The sequence below is a fragment of the Pleurodeles waltl genome, chromosome 10 (genome assembly GCF_031143425.1).
Source record: "Pleurodeles waltl isolate 20211129_DDA chromosome 10, aPleWal1.hap1.20221129, whole genome shotgun sequence".
NCBI classification, from domain to species: Eukaryota; Metazoa; Chordata; class Amphibia; order Caudata; family Salamandridae; genus Pleurodeles; species Pleurodeles waltl.
The window spans coordinates 1,061,699,423-1,061,715,541 of record NC_090449.1 but is presented as its reverse complement, the minus strand read 5'-3'; the positions used below and the strand labels follow the sequence as shown (position 1 = coordinate 1,061,715,541).

The 16,119-nt window shown below is 47.8% G+C and overlaps 1 protein-coding gene across 4 annotated transcripts in view; it reads right to left on the bottom strand.

The window, feature by feature from the left end:
• Positions 1 to 16,119, bottom strand: part of TBC1D5 (TBC1 domain family member 5) — a 1,391,198-nt gene that overhangs the window by 503,257 nt on the left and 871,822 nt on the right. For all 4 annotated transcript variants that reach the window (XM_069212078.1, XM_069212077.1, XM_069212079.1 and 1 more), the window contains 3 exons: positions 12,552 to 12,602; positions 7,169 to 7,238; positions 2,980 to 3,152 (listed from right to left, as the gene is read on the bottom strand). In XM_069212078.1, the coding sequence (XP_069068179.1) occupies positions 2,980 to 3,152; positions 7,169 to 7,238; positions 12,552 to 12,602 (294 nt within the window). The remainder of the gene's footprint in view (positions 1 to 2,979; positions 3,153 to 7,168; positions 7,239 to 12,551; positions 12,603 to 16,119) is intronic.

Sequence of the window (16,119 nt, the reverse complement as noted above, 5' to 3'; positions counted from 1 at the left end):
TGCTCGACAACCTCGCCAACCTCGGCCTCAAACAACTGGTGAACACTGCCACCCACATCGCCGGACACACACTCGACCCTATCTTCTCCGCCAGCAAACACGTCTTCTTCAGCCACGCCTCCGCCCTTCATTGGACCGACCACAGCTGCGTCCACTTCACATTCCGACGCGAGACCCGCCACCTCCGCACTCAACCCATCCCTCGCCGACAGTGGAACAAGATCCCTGAAGAGCAACTCTTCGCCGCACTCGCCGCCAACCAACCCACCCTCACCACCGACCCCAACGTCGCAGCCCTCAACCTCACAAACTGGATCTCCAACTGCGCAGACAACCTTGCTCCCCTCAAACGCTCGCAGCGACAGAACAACACCAAGAAACCCCTCTGGTTCTCTGACACCCTCAAAGAATCAAAGAAAACTTGTCGCGCACTTGAGAAAGCCTGGCGCAAGGACCGCACCGCTGACAACATGACCGCCCTCAAGAACGCTACCCGCAAACACCACCACCTGATCCGCACTGCCAAAAGGAATTTTTTCACCGACAGACTGGACAAAAACAGCCACAACAGCAGAGAACTCTTCAGCATCGTCAAGGAGTTCTCCAACCCCAGCGCCAACGCCGTCACGCCCTCACAGGATCTATGCGAATCCCTCGCCACTTTCTTCCATCGCAAGATCAGCGACCTCCACGACAGCTTCGGACACCAGACCCAACCTAACACCACCGAACCTACATCCCCGACCATCACCCTCAACAACTGGACCCACATCAGCACGGAAGAAACCAAATCCATCATGAACTCTATCCACTCCGGCGCCCCTTCGGACCCCTGCCCGCACTTCATCTTTAACAAAGCCGACAACATCATCGCCCCGCACCTCCAGACCGTCATCAACTCTTCTTTTTCTTCTGCTACCTTCCCCGAATGCTGGAAACACGCCGAAGTCAACGCCCTACTAAAGAAACCTACGGCTGACCCGAGCGACCTGAAAAAGTTCCGCCCCATCTCCCTTCTGCCTTTCCCAGCCAAAGTAATAGAGAAGACCGTCAACAAACAGCTGACCACCTTCCTGGAAGACAACAACCTGCTCGACCCCTCACAGACCGGATTCCGAACCAACCACAGCACTGAAACCGCCCTCATCTCAGTCACAGACGACATCAGAACCCTGATGGACAACGGTGAAACAGTAGCCCTCATTCTTCTCGACCTCTCGGCTGCCTTTGACACCGTCTGTCACCGCACCCTAATCACCCGCCTCCGCTCCACCGGGATCCAAGACCAGGCCCTGGACTGGATCGCCTCCTTCCTCGTAAACCGCTCCCAAAGAGTCTACCTCCCTCCGTTTCGCTCAGAACCCACTGAGATCATCTGCGGCGTACCTCAAGGCTCATCACTCAGCCCGACACTCTTCAATGTCTACATGAGCCCCCTCGCTAACATCGTACGCAAGCACGACATCATCATCACCTCCTACGCCGACGACACCCAACTTATACTCTCCCTCACCAAGGACCCCGCCAGCGCCAAGACCAACCTACAAGAGGGTATGAAGGACATCGCAGATTGGATGAGGCTCAGCCGCCTAAAGCTGAACTCTGAAAAAACTGAAGTCCTCATCCTCGGCAACACCCCGTCCGCCTGGGACGACTCCTGGTGGCCCACGGCCCTCGGCACCGCACCGACCCCCGCAGACCACGCCCGCAACCTCGGCTTCATCTTGGACCTCCTTCTCACCATGACCAAGCAAGTCAACGCCGTGTCCTCCGTCTGCTTCCTCACCCTCCGCAAGATCTTCCGCTGGATCCCCGCCGACACCAGAAAAACCGTGACCCACGCCCTCGTCACAAGCCGCCTGGACTACGGCAACACCCTCTACGCTGGGACCACCGCCAAACTCCAAAATCGCCTGCAACGCATTCAAAACGCCTCAGCCCGCCTCATCCTCGACGTACCCCGCAACAGCCACATCTCCGCACACCTGAGACACCTGCATTGGCTCCCAGTCAGCAAAAGGATCACCTTCCGACTTCTCACCCACGCACACAAAGCCCTCCACGACAAGGGACCGGAATACCTCAACAGACGCCTCAACTTCTACGTCCCCACCCGCCCCCTCCGCTCCTCTGGCCTCGCACTCGCCGCCGTCCCTCGCATCCGACGCTCCACGGCGGGTGGGAGATCTTTCTCCTTCCTGGCGGCCAAGACCTGGAACTCCCTCCCCACCAGCCTCAGGACCACCCAGGACCACTCCGCTTTCCGGAGACTCCTAAAGACCTGGCTGTTCGAGCAGCGATAACCACCCCCTTTGTCCCTAGCGCCTTGAGACCCGCACGGGTGAGTAGCGCGCTTTATAAATGCTAATGATTTGATTTGATTCCTTTGTTGTGTGTCTCCAGATGGGTTTTGAACCCTAGAATGTACATTGTTGATGTCTGATGGGGCTTGAGTTAGCTGTGATAATATCCATCAAATGACCACTTTTATACTAATGCTCTGCCTTCTAGGTTATTCTCTAGAGTGCGCCGCTTTCACTTCTGGAAGATACTGAAAACATTCATACCCTGCAAGGTTTTAACCAACTGCTAATCACTCATTAAAGTGATCTGATCTCTCTTTTTCTCTACAGCTAATGCCCTGACGCTACTGTTGGCAAGCATGCAACATATAACAAACCCAAATATGAGAATACCTACCTACTGCTCAGGGAAGCCGCAAAACAGACTTCACAAGCGCAGTGCAAACTCTACAAAGGAACAGCAAAACCGTGCACGCATGGATCACTCGGACAAGTCATGTTTCCTGCAACGCTATGCGGAGCTCTCTCCAGGGCTGTGGGTACCCCGCTTGTCTCCGTACACATCTTCCATACAACCTGGGAATTTTGACATAGTGTGTAGAGGGGAAACACAAATGCAACACACAATGTATAACCACTACAGTGACTACAACAAGCAACGCATCGAAAGACTTACAGTCCGTAGATCTGGGGTGCGATCTCCAGCCGGTTCAGGTGCATGTACAACTCAATGTCGCTCTTCTTCAGGAGCTGGTCCTGAATGTAGTTCACCTTGGTCACTATGGCAATGGACGGCCCATGGTCCTGGGGCCTGGCAAATGGTGCTGGCGTGATGAGCCCATCTTTATCCTAGATGCAAACCATCAAAAACTGTTATGAACACACCTAGAGCAAGCCCAGTAAGTTGTAAGCCACAACTAACCAAAGCAAGCCCAAGGGAAAAATACATTTAAAAATATATAGTAAAGCTTGGATGTTCTAGAAGAAGATTCATGACACACTCCAGATGAACTTAATGCTGGAAAAAGAAAGTGCTCCTTAACACTGACAACATCTGGTTATGTTGCCGTGTCACGGCTCAGACAAGAGTTTGTATAGCTCCTTGGTCTTGTTTGTATTTAGGTGCGACATATAGGTGCCGCGTTGAATAAGGCCACATATACACATTTGTTCTTGTCCGGAAGAAAGTGTAGTTTGAGAATACTGAGGCCTGGTTATTTTGAGTGCAGTGAGAGCCCTCCTTTTTAATCAACCTTTAGATGACATCTGAGAAAGTAGTGTATGTGTAATTACATTTTATTTTCCAATTGTTTTATGTAGTATGTCCTCAAGATAACTACACAGGAGCACATTATATAACAAGTGTAGAAATGTCCAACTAAAGACACAAGCAAACATATTCAACTTACATAAGTGATTACACAGTTTCATAGCCTGTGAAATATGTAAATGTAGACATCGATTAATAAAAGTAGTAAGTAAAGTCAATTGTGGGTTTGCTAGTAACTAAATAAGTCCGTTTATAGTGGAATTAAATCTCCATGAAAGATATAAGTCACCAGAAGGCAGTATAGATTTTATGCCCTGAAGAAGGTGGATTAATTGATGTGTACCACTGAAACATGTTCGTTTTTTTGATAGTCCACCATCAGTCGTGCACAATACAGGTTTGAGATGTAATATAGATTCAAGTTTGAGATTTCACATCTGTATAGAGACATATCTAGTTGGGTGGCATTGTTTTTATAGACTGGTGATCAGGTCTTTTGTATTCTTCTGATTGATGTTTGTTATTAAGTGTTGTTATATTCACTGATGTATACATTTTACATACATAAACTATTTAAAATACATAACAAAAAAAAGTTTGTGTATGTGTGTTTTGCACAGAATTTCGCAGTATTTTGATACTGAATTTACCTCTTAGGGCCTGATTACGACCTTGGCAGATGGGATACTCATTTATGAATGTGACTGAGATCCCGTCTGTCGTATTACAAGTTCCATTATATCCTATGGGACTTGTAAAACGGCAGGCAGGATATCCATCACGTTTGTGAATGAGTATCCCATCCGCCAAGGTCGTATTCAGACCCTTAGTCTTTAACGTATAGTTTACGGTTTCTAATGGGCTCCTTCCTCTTAAATTAACCTGAAGAATTTCTTGTTTGCGGGTTGTCATAGTGTAATGCAGTTCCCTCACTTACACCCCTATACTGTTCACCCAGTGGGCCCTGTATGCAGGTGCACCAGGCAGAGAAGAGTGTAAAAGAATACTGTAATGGAAAGTAATTCGTCCTGTGATGGATTGTGCCTGTTTCACAGGTTTCTCCGAGGGGGAGGAGTCTCGGGTGGCTGCTCGCCTATTTTGTGGGAGCGTCAGTCAGTGCCGTAACTGTGAATAATGATAGAGCTCAGTTTCATAGAAGTGAAACTTGTATGTACAGGACAAAAGGACCATGTTTCTAGTCCACAAAACACATGCAATATAATCAGTCTGTGAAAGGGGCGTGGCGGTGAGACAGGGTAAAGGCAGGAATTTAATGCATAGGGCAATGCTGGGAATGGGAACGAGGGAGTCCCGTACCAGTAACCGTGGCAGTGTGTGCGCTGATGTGAACATTCACTGGTCTGTCTGCCTGGGGCTCCCAGATTGGGTCCCATAAAGCTTTAGGGACCATGTTCTGCTCTGTCAGTGTATCCCGCAGTATCTATCAGTGGCTCTGAGTGACTCGCCTGCTTGGACTCAGAACTGTGCAGCTTGCCAGTATACTCGGGTCTCTGGCAGTGCCAGCCCTCCAGCTGCTTTGGGAAGTCCAAGCAAGTCAGGAGTCAAACTTACTTTATGTCTTTTGTATTCAAAACATGGCACCATTGACTTAACCTATCTCATTCCCTATGTACCTAGAACACTAGTGCTTGGAATGGCTGTAAAATTCACAGTAATGCATTCATTTGAAATGATGGAATGTTGGACCTGATACAAGATTTTAAGTTGGATTATTGTTTCAATCGAGAAGAATGTGCAGGGAAGGAACATTACCTGTCCATGGCATCAATAATCAGGGTCAATAGTCTACTGGTTAAAGGTTATGAGGTTAGGCTAGCGCGAGTTTCCATTGGTTGAGTTTATATCCAGGATTTATTCAAAGTGAGGAATGGACCATGAGATTGGGGCGATCACAAGACCAGTGGAGGGGAGATTAAAATTAAATTCTAGCAAATGTGCTGGGTGGAATTAAGGTGTGAACAAGTTGTCACCGGTATGTCTTCTGCTCGTGCTTGCTCTACTCACCGGACCAGGCCATCTTTGGCGTGAGACTAAATGCGCCTTGGTACCAGGTCCTGTACCTGTTACTCTAGCTTGCTCCGTATGAAGACCATTCACGCCTCCTCCCGTGGGGTCACCTAGACACCCCCTTGTGTCCTTGGTGAGAAGTCAGTAATCTGACTGATACCAGGAACTGCAGTGACATGGTAGATGTTTACTACCTCCTTCTCTTGGGGGCCTGCTCTCGGACTTGTAGACTATTCATTTTTCCAATAAATACTTTTCAGACAACGTCTTGTGAGGCAGAGTTTTCTCCAACACCTGGTCTATAAGTGGAGTGATGTGCATGCAGGGCCAACACTGGGTTTCATCCACTGACTGCAATTACTGCACAAAGCGACTTCTATAAGGCTTTTCCTCCTGAAAGATGTTTAATGTTTGTTCTAAACCCTCAGCTTTCCTTCAGTAAAACTATCCCTTACAAACCTACAGCTCTCAATCATACCCCTCCTTTCCTGCATTTACGTCCATGCAGTTTTACATGCATCTGCCCTGCCTCCTACTCCATGAAATAATTCATACTCCGCAGTAAATGTACCAAATTACTCAAATCCTTTGTTTAGTAAATCAGATCCACGCAGTATTTAAGTACTACTCAGGTCTCCCCTCTTTCTCTGCTCCCTTTGAGGTATTGCAAGGTCTCCTTCATATCTCCCTCCCCCTAAAGCACGTGACTGCCCTATCCCTCCTCGAGTACAATACAAAGGGTGTAAGACTCCCCCAGGAGACACGCCTCTAACACATCACTCCTCGACGGCCTCTGGATTTACACTATTAAAGGATTGGACCCCCCTCTCTTCCAGACTATACATAATGAGGTGAGCAGACTTCTTCGCTTGTGGTTTCGGGGGCCCACCTTGGCTGCTCTCCTCTGCGCCGCGTACAGCGCAAAGAAGCCGTGTTACGCTCGACTAACCTTCGAAGGATTCAAAGGTAGGCCTTGTAGGCTGCATCCCCATGCTTGCAGCAAACCTATACTCAGTGAGCCACCCTAGCAGCATTGTACCTGGTGAGCTGCAGTTACTCAAGGACGTAGAGGAACAGTAACCTCTGCCAGCTGGTCACAGCAATGCCCTTCAGCAGGCGCATTAACTCTAGGAGCTATGTTAAGGTGAATCAAACCTCTGAGGACAGACCTCTGCAGCAAGTGCGTTAGCCACCTAAGCTGCCATACCACGAGCGTACCCCGACACCTGCTGGACACACAGATGTCTACAGCAGGTGCCCGGGCGCTGCTAAAGCTGGCTTAAAATGCTATCTGTGCCCCAAAATAGAACTAAGCCCAGCTTTACTGGTGCATTTCTTCATGTCCGTTCCTTTGGTCACAGAGTCTATAACACGGTGCATGTACTGTTACACCGTAGACTGACTTTCATCCAACTCTGCTGGCCCTTCCTCAGTGCACCCCATTCCGTGGCCCCCTACCTGCGCCCAATGTGAGGGTTGCCCGGGCATCTTTCTATTTCTGAGCTTCGATGGCAGAGCTGTCAAACGTGCCTGTTCCTAATAATACATGGAGTGGTACCCCACACACCTTATGCAGCTCGTGCTCCAGCGACGAGAACCAGGGCTCGGCCGTCTGCATCAGTTTGGAGAACACAGCACTGCGGAAGGAAATGACAAATTAGGGAAAGACCAAGTATACAGAAGCACACAAGCATGACAATCGCAAGGTCCACCTATGCAGTCATACCCACAGATAAGTGCCTGAGGGACCATCCAGGACTGTCACTCTGTTCCACCAGGCACCAGAAAGAATAGAGAAACCATGAAAGAGGACAGCTGGTAACAAGATACAAGGAGATCGTGTCAACAAATGCATCTAGGCTTGAGATGGTGGAGCACGGACCAGTTACTGTGTATAAAGCGAGAAGCCACCAAGAAAGGTGGATCCGGTCTACCCTTCCAATATAGCCTGGCCGCTGAAGGACAAGCGAGGAGGGCACTGAGGTCCTGAGACACATACTGTACAGAACTAGTCCTAAGTCACGTGAAAAGGCTGAGTAAATTACTATATTCAGATGAACTGGATACAAGTCTACCCAGTATGAATGCCATGAACATCTGGAAAAGAGGAGCCTCTGTGGCTACACTCAGTTTTGGGGGAGGGAAAAATAAAAACATACAAACAGAAGTTTATGTAACTTGTCAGGAGCGTCTCATCTCTTATCATTTGTCTTTTGTACTTATGGGTTAGAAGCACGCCTGTGTGGTATAGAAACGCGTCCCACACACGGTGACCTAGCACTACACACACTGACAGTTTGGGGGGGGCTAAAACATACAAACAGACCTTCATGTTACCTCGCAGGAGTGGGTCATCTCTTGTACAATTTGTCTTCTGTAATTGTGGTTTATAAGGATGCATGTGTGATATAGAAGCGCCCCACACACGTGACCAGCCGTGGTGGCCTAACACTACACACTGACAGCTTAGGAGGGACTAAAGACATACATACAATTCACGTTACCTCTCAGACGCGGGTCACCTCTTCTGTTCTACTGGTTCATAAGGATTCATGTGTGTTATAGAGATGTGTCCATCACACGGTGACCAGCCGTGGTGGCCTAACACTACACACTGACAGCTTAGGAGCGACTAAAGACATACATACAATTCACGCTACGTCACAGGAGCGTCTCACCTCTTCCGCTCTACTGGTTCATAAGGATTCATGTGTGTTATAGAGATGTGTCCCTCACACGGTGACCAGCCACGGTGGCCTAACACTACACACTGACAGCTTAGGAGGGACTAAAGACATACATACAATTCACGTTACCTCCCAGAAGCGTCTCACCTCTTCTGTTCTACTGGTTCAGAAGGATTCATGTGTGTTATAGAGATGTGTCCCTCACACGGTGACCAGCCACGGTGGCTTAACACTACACACTGACAGCTTAGGACTAAGGACATACATACAATTCACGTTACCTCCCTGGAGCGTCTCACCTCTTCTGTTCTACTGGTTCAGAAGGATTCATGTGTGTTATAGAGATGTGTCCATCACATTGTGACCAGCCACGGTGGCTTAACACTACACACTGACAGCTTAGGAGCGACTAAAGACATGCATACAATTCACGTTACGTCACAGGAGCGTCTCACCTCTTCTGTTCTATTGGTTCATAAGGATTCATGTGTGTTATAGAGATGTGTCCCTCACACGGTGACCAGCCACGGTGGCCTAACACTACACACTGACAGCTTAGGAGGGACTAAAGACATACATACAATTCACGTTACGTCCCAGGAGCGTCTCACCTCTTCTGTTCTACTGGTTCAGAAGGATTCATGTGTGTTATAGAGATGTGTCCCTCACACGGTGGCCTAACACTACACACTGACCGCTTAGGAGCGACTAAAGACATGCATACAATTCACGTTACGTCCCAGGAGCGTCTCACCTCTTCTGTTCTACTGGTTCAGAAGGATTCATGTGTGTTATAGAGATGTGTCCCTCACACGGTGGCCTAACACTACACACTGACCGCTTAGGAGCGACTAAAGACATGCATACAATTCACCTTACGTCACAGGAGCGTCTCACCTCTTCTGTTCTACTGGTTCATAAGGATTCATGTGTGTTATAGAGATGTGTCCCTCACACGGTGACCAGCCACGGTGGCCTAACACTACACACTGACAGCTTAGGAGGGACTAAAGACATACAATTCACGTTACGTCCCAGGAGCGTCTCACCTCTTCTGTTCTACTGGTTCAGAAGGATTCATGTGTGTTATAGAGATGTGTCCCTCACACGGTGACCAGCCACGGTGGCCTAACACTACACACTGACAGCTTAGGAGGGACTAAAGACATACATACAATTCACGTTACCTCACAGGAGCGTCTCACCTCTTCTGTTCTACTGGTTCAGAAGGATTCATGTGTGTTATAGAGAAGTGTCCCTCACGGTGACCAGCCGTGGTGGCATAACACTACACACTGACAGCTTAGGAGGGACTAAAGACATACATACAATTCACGTTACCTCCCAGGAATGGCTCACCTCTTCTGCTCTACTGGTTCATAAGGATTCATGTGTGTTATAGAGATGTGTCCCTCACACGGTGACCAGCCACGGTGGCCTAACACTACACACGGACAGCTTAGGAGGGACTAAAGACATACATACAATTCACGTTACCTCCCAGAAGCGTCTCACCTCTTCTGTTCTACTGGTTCAGAAGGATTCATGTGTGTTATAGAGATGTGTCCCTCACACGGTGACCAGCCACGGTGGCATAACACTACACACTGACAGCTTAGGACTAAAGACATACAATTCCCGTTACCTCCCAGGAGCGTCTCACCTCTTCTGTTCTACTGGTTCATAAGTATTCATGTGTGTTATAGAGAAGTGTCCCTCACACGGTGACCAGCCACGGTGGCCTAACACTACACACTGACAGCTTAGGAGCGACTAAAGACATACATACAATTCACGTTACCTCCCAGGAGTGGCTCACCTCTTCTGTTCTACTGGTTCAGAAGGATTCATGTGTGTTATAGAGAAGTGTCCCTCACACGGTGACCGGCCGTGGTGGCATAACACTACACACTGACAGCTTAGGAGGGACTAAAGACATACATACAATTCACGTTACCTCCCAGGAATGGCTCACCTCTTCTGCTCTACTGGTTCATAAGGATTCATGTGTGTTATAGAGATGTGTCCCTCACACGGTGACCAGCCACGGTGGCCTAACACTACACACGGACAGCTTAGGAGGGACTAAAGACATACATACAATTCACGTTACCTCCCAGAAGCGTCTCACCTCTTCTGTTCTACTGGTTCAGAAGGATTCATGTGTGTTATAGAGATGTGTCCCTCACACGGTGACCAGCCACGGTGGCATAACACTACACACTGACAGCTTAGGACTAAAGACATACAATTCCCGTTACCTCCCAGGAGCGTCTCACCTCTTCTGTTCTACTGGTTCATAAGTATTCATGTGTGTTATAGAGAAGTGTCCCTCACACGGTGACCAGCCACGGTGGCCTAACACTACACACTGACAGCTTAGGAGCGACTAAAGACATACATACAATTCACGTTACCTCCCAGGAGTGGCTCACCTCTTCTGTTCTACTGGTTCAGAAGGATTCATGTGTGTTATAGAGAAGTGTCCCTCACACGGTGACCGGCCGTGGTGGCATAACACTACACACTGACAGCTTAGGAGCGACTAAAGACATACATACAAGTCACGTTACCTCCCAGGAGTGGCTCACCTCTTCTGTTCTACTGGTTCAGAAGGATTCATGTGTGTTATAGAGAAGTGTCCCCCACGGTGACCAGCCGTGGTGGCCTAACACTACACACTGACAGCTTAGGAGCGACTAAAGACATACATACAATTCACGTTACCTCCCAGGAGCGTCTCACCTCTTCTGTTCTACTGGTTCATAAGGATTCATGTGTGTTATAGTGATGTGTCCCTCACACGGTGACCAGCCACGGTGGCCTAACACTACACACTGACAGCTTAGGAGGGACTAAAGACATACATACAATTCACGTTACCTCCCAGGAGCGTGTCACCTCTTCTGTTCTACTGGTTCATAAGGATTCATGTGTGTTATAGAGATGTGTCCCTCACACGGTGACCAGCCACGGTGGCCTAACACTACACACGGACAGCTTAGGAGGGACTAAAGACATACATACAATTCACGTTACCTCCCAGAAGCGTCTCACCTCTTCTGTTCTACTGGTTCAGAAGGATTCATGTGTGTTATAGAGATGTGTCCCTCACACGGTGACCAGCTGTGGTGGCCTAACACTACACACTGACAGCTTAGGAGCGACTAAAGACATACATACAATTCACGTTACGTCACAGGAGCGTCTCACCTCTTCTGTTCTACTGGTTCATAAGGATTCATGTGTGTTATAGAGATGTGTCCCTCACACGGTGACCAGCCACGGTGGCCTAACACTACACACTGACAGCTTAGGAGGGACTAAAGACATACATACAATTCACGTTACCTCCCAGGAGCGTGTCACCTCTTTTTTTCTTCTGGTTCATAAGGATTCATGTGTGTTATAGAGATGTGTCCCTCACACGGTGACCAGCCGTGGTGGCATAACACTACACACTGACAGCTTAGGAGGGACTAAAGACATACATACAATTCACGTTACCTCCCAGGAGCGTGTCACCTCTTCTGTTCTACTGGTTCATAAGGATTCATGTGTGTTATAGAGATGTGTCCCTCACACGGTGACCAGCCGCGGTGGCCTAACACTACACACTGACAGCTTAGGAGCGACTAAAGACATACATACAATTCACGTTACGTCACAGGAGCGTCTCACCTCTTCTGTTCTACTGGTTCATAAGGATTCATGTGTGTTATAGAGATGTGTCCCTCACACGGTGACCAGCCACGGTGGCATAACACTACACACTGACAGCTTAGGAGCGACTAAAGACATACATACAATTCACGTTACGTCACAGGAGCGTCTCACCTCTTCTGTTCTACTGGTTCATAAGGATTCATGTGTGTTATAGAGATGTGTCCCTCACACGGTGACCAGCCACGGTGGCATAACACTACACACTGACAGCTTAGGAGCGACTAAAGACATACATACAATTCACGTTACGTCACAGGAGCGTCTCACCTCTTCTGTTCTACTGGTTCAGAAGGATTCATGTGTGTTATAGAGATGTGTCCCTCACACGGTGACCCTAAGACTCCAGGTCTGAGGCGCCGGTCTCTGGTTGACCAACGCGATGAGTTCTGGTGTTTGTACCCTTCAGTCACTTCAGCTGGACCAGATCGGGGGCTAAAGGACCAGATCGGGGGCGAGGTGTCCAGGTGGCATGGAGACTTTGGGCCACCCTGATTCCCAGACATCATTAAAGTGGAATAAAAAGGAAAGGAAACTTACTAAGCGTCGTGCTCCAGGTATTCCGGATCCAGGAGAGTTTTCATTTCTTCACTGAAAAGGGAGAAATTTGGTTTAAACAAAAGGCAAACAAACGTGCTCAAAAAGTATCACTTTATTATAAAAAAAACAAAAAAAAAAAAAAAAAGTTGCTCAGCCCTGAGCCTGCTGTGTCCAAGAACTTCTTCGTCAACTTTCGCACAAACTCACAGAAACTGATAGACCGCCCCATTGTTGGTGTAATTAACAGAGTGGCTTCAGTGGCCTTTCCCTTGTGCAAAGATCAAAAACAAATTAGCTACCTTGTCTGCAGTTCAATGAAGTAACCGTCCAATTATGCAAAGTAACAAATTACCGTACGTCACCGGGTATTCTCCGCACGCGCACGGCGGCAGAGGAATTAATTACCGAAACATCTATCATTGTTTGTCCAAAAACAGAAAATATGGTGCGGGATCAAATGTACAAACGCAAAACATTCATTTATTTTGTTTTTAATAGCTTATATTTCTATTGCTTTGGCAAGAGCAATTAATCAGTGATGACGTCTCCTGTCTTTTATTCTTGGCGGTGGGCGCTCGGCTCGCGCGTCGAGGAGGCGGAGCGCCAAGTTAGTTTGAGGGAACTGGACATACTAACTCCCTACTTCCTGGAGGGAGTGAAAATATTCCAAGGAGAAGGAACAGCTTCTCTTGAGATAATTAATCTGAGTTTATGTATCATAGCGGGGGGGAATGGAGGGGGCGGGCTCGGTACTTCCTACAAGTTCAGAATATCACATCATGGTTAACCAGGGAGTGTGGAGTCAACCTGGAGGTTTGTGCATCACTGTAGGTACAAGGTTAATAACATTCTATTTATGTTCTGTATGTTATATATCATTATTCTATAATAAGTAGGGCTCCCAGTTTCATGGTATTTAACATTTTCCATCTATTTATCCAAATTTATTTTGTATTTTGAGAATAAACCATAGTAAAATGTTATTATTTCCACTTGTATTTAGTCAATAAACATACACTCACTCTGTGCTTCCTGTACGTTTTGCCAAATTAAGCAGCCAAATTTAGAAAAATACCACACCCGCAGGTAAAATCAGCAATATAATACAAATATATGTTAGCATATGCCTGTATTTGGGAAATACCATCCTGTTTTTTAACCTCCTAAGCTGTCTGTCTGCTCAGCTGTTGTCCTGAAAATCACAAAAGACATCACGGAGAGCCACCCGCAAGAAGTACAATTTCCCGTATTTTTCAACATTTAAAAATAAATACAGACTGGAAACACATTGTTTTCTGCCCGTATTTATCTGCAAAAATCAGTAAAAACCGAAAACTGGGAGCCTTAATAATAAGCCTTAGTACCAGACAGCTCAGTGGTCGAGGTGTTACTGACCTTAGGAGAAATTAGGCCAAGTAACCGGCACCAGTGTTGACAGAGTGACTGCAACATAACTGTAAACTTTACTTGTCTGGCCTGGGGAGAAACTGGGGTGTCAGAGTCTGCTGACCAGAATCTCTGGATCCGTGAGCACCTAAACTGTAGTTACCCAGAATTATTTGGATCTACAGGGAAACATTTTCACCTGTAACTGCAGGATACAGCGCTCCATATCACAGCAGTTGTAGTCTTTCTTCAGTATTCATGTAGGCGCGTGTCCTCCCTTCCACCTATAAAAGGCCCCGGCTTCTTCTGACGGGGGCGTGTATAACCCAACTGGCAGAGCGAGTTTCAGGATTTCAGAAGTCGTGCACGAGGACTGCCCACTGTTCTGCATTCATTCTACTCTTTGAATGAACACGATTGAATCTTTAACACCTAAAGAGCACACCTCAAAAGAGTGAAAGGTCTTTAGGCGGCTTGGTTTGTCCAACTGATCCTAGACTGTAGACTTGCGCGTTCAGTAACTGATGTCCCACGCTCACTCTTGCTCATCGCTGCCCTACAATGCTCACCACTTGACCACAGGAAGGCCTCCAGTTCCCAATACAGCGGGAAGTGTGGTTTCTGGGCACAGAGGGGCAAATGGAGTCTCCTGCCCATCACCCTTCTCATAACAGCTTGTGCTCGGCAAGGGACAGTGGCCCAGAGCTTTGGAGCAAGAAAGAAAGACAAGTGGCCTTTCAGGAACCCGTTCAACTAGAAGTGACTTACCAGTGGGCGAAGGAGACTGCTTGGGCGTCTCCCTACCAGGCCTTAGCCAGAAACAACTTTGGTTCCTGCTCCTGATGGCCTTCAGGAGATGGAAGCACAAGAATCGCAGGCCACGGTCTTGTGCTAAGATTTGAGGCACCCCATGCAGGTGACATGTAGATTTCAGAGGGGTATCTCCTTGTAGCATCTGTGACAAGGATTTAAGCCTGAAATTTTCAGAAGAGACACTTCTGAAGTGCTGAAAAATTTATTAAGTGAAACACCAAGAGAGCGACAGACCTGTGTCTGTGATGCATGAAAAAACACAAACTGACTTCACCGAACCTGCTAGCTTGTAATATAATTTGATGCCATGTCCGCATGGTGGCATCTGGCGGGGCTTCGTGTGATTTTGCTGTGAAACTATTTTCTGGACATAAGGCGAAGGATCTGTGTGAAGATATCCATCAGAAAGGGAAGATTCCAGCTGGCAAAGTAAACTTTGGTGGAACAAACCTTCAGAACAAGACGCTACGGAATAACAAAAAACAGAAAACATGTATTGAACAAATTCAAAGGATTTATTTTCTCAATAGTGGGGAAACGGCGAGCGTAAGGTTAGTTCAATCGTCCTGCGCGGTCCCAGCGGAGAAGGATCATGGTGGAGTATTGGGGGAAGAAACCATTGTAAAAGGGCACAGTGAGAAGAAAGATTGTGGGGAGGTGGCATTCAGTTCCATTTGGCAGTGTCACCTGAAAGCTGCTGAGGGAGTAACCACCAACGAAGGGGGCGCGGAGGCTGAACCAGAGGTAAAGGGAGGCACAGATATTGCATGCGGCAGGGAAGATGAGCCTAATAAGGCGTTAAATATGAATTTAGATGCTGGACAAAGTAGCTGACATGAGACCCGAAACGCAGGAGACAAGGAGGTCAATTCATGAAAAGGTCCAAGTGTAAAGAAAGACGAACAGTCAGGGAAGGAGAGTGAAGAGGCTCTGGAACCATCTCTAATCACCACAAAAGATCAGGTTTGAAAGTCACTTGGGTAGAGTCTGGCTGACTCTAGGGGTCACTCCTCAACGGATGGCCAAGACCCATGGCCCTGGTGATGCAGACTTGGGCTGGGCCTTAGCGGACACACAGCAAAAGAAAAACGGGGTTACTTGTCCAATCCGTTGCAGCAACCAAAGCCTGCTGAGAAGGTGTTGGGTAAGCAGGCGCTGATGGCATATTGTGCAGTGAGGACATCAATGTTCTCCTGCTTCCCTGAACTGAGGGGGCAGGGATGCATGTAGAAACACAGCCCCAGGAGGGACAACCCTCAGCTAACCTGGCTACTGCATGTAGTGGAATGTAACCAAGACCCATAGGCACAGCTGCAACTTTTCTCTCAGAGCCTTCACTCAAGATGTACCATCAGGAGAGGAGAGAACC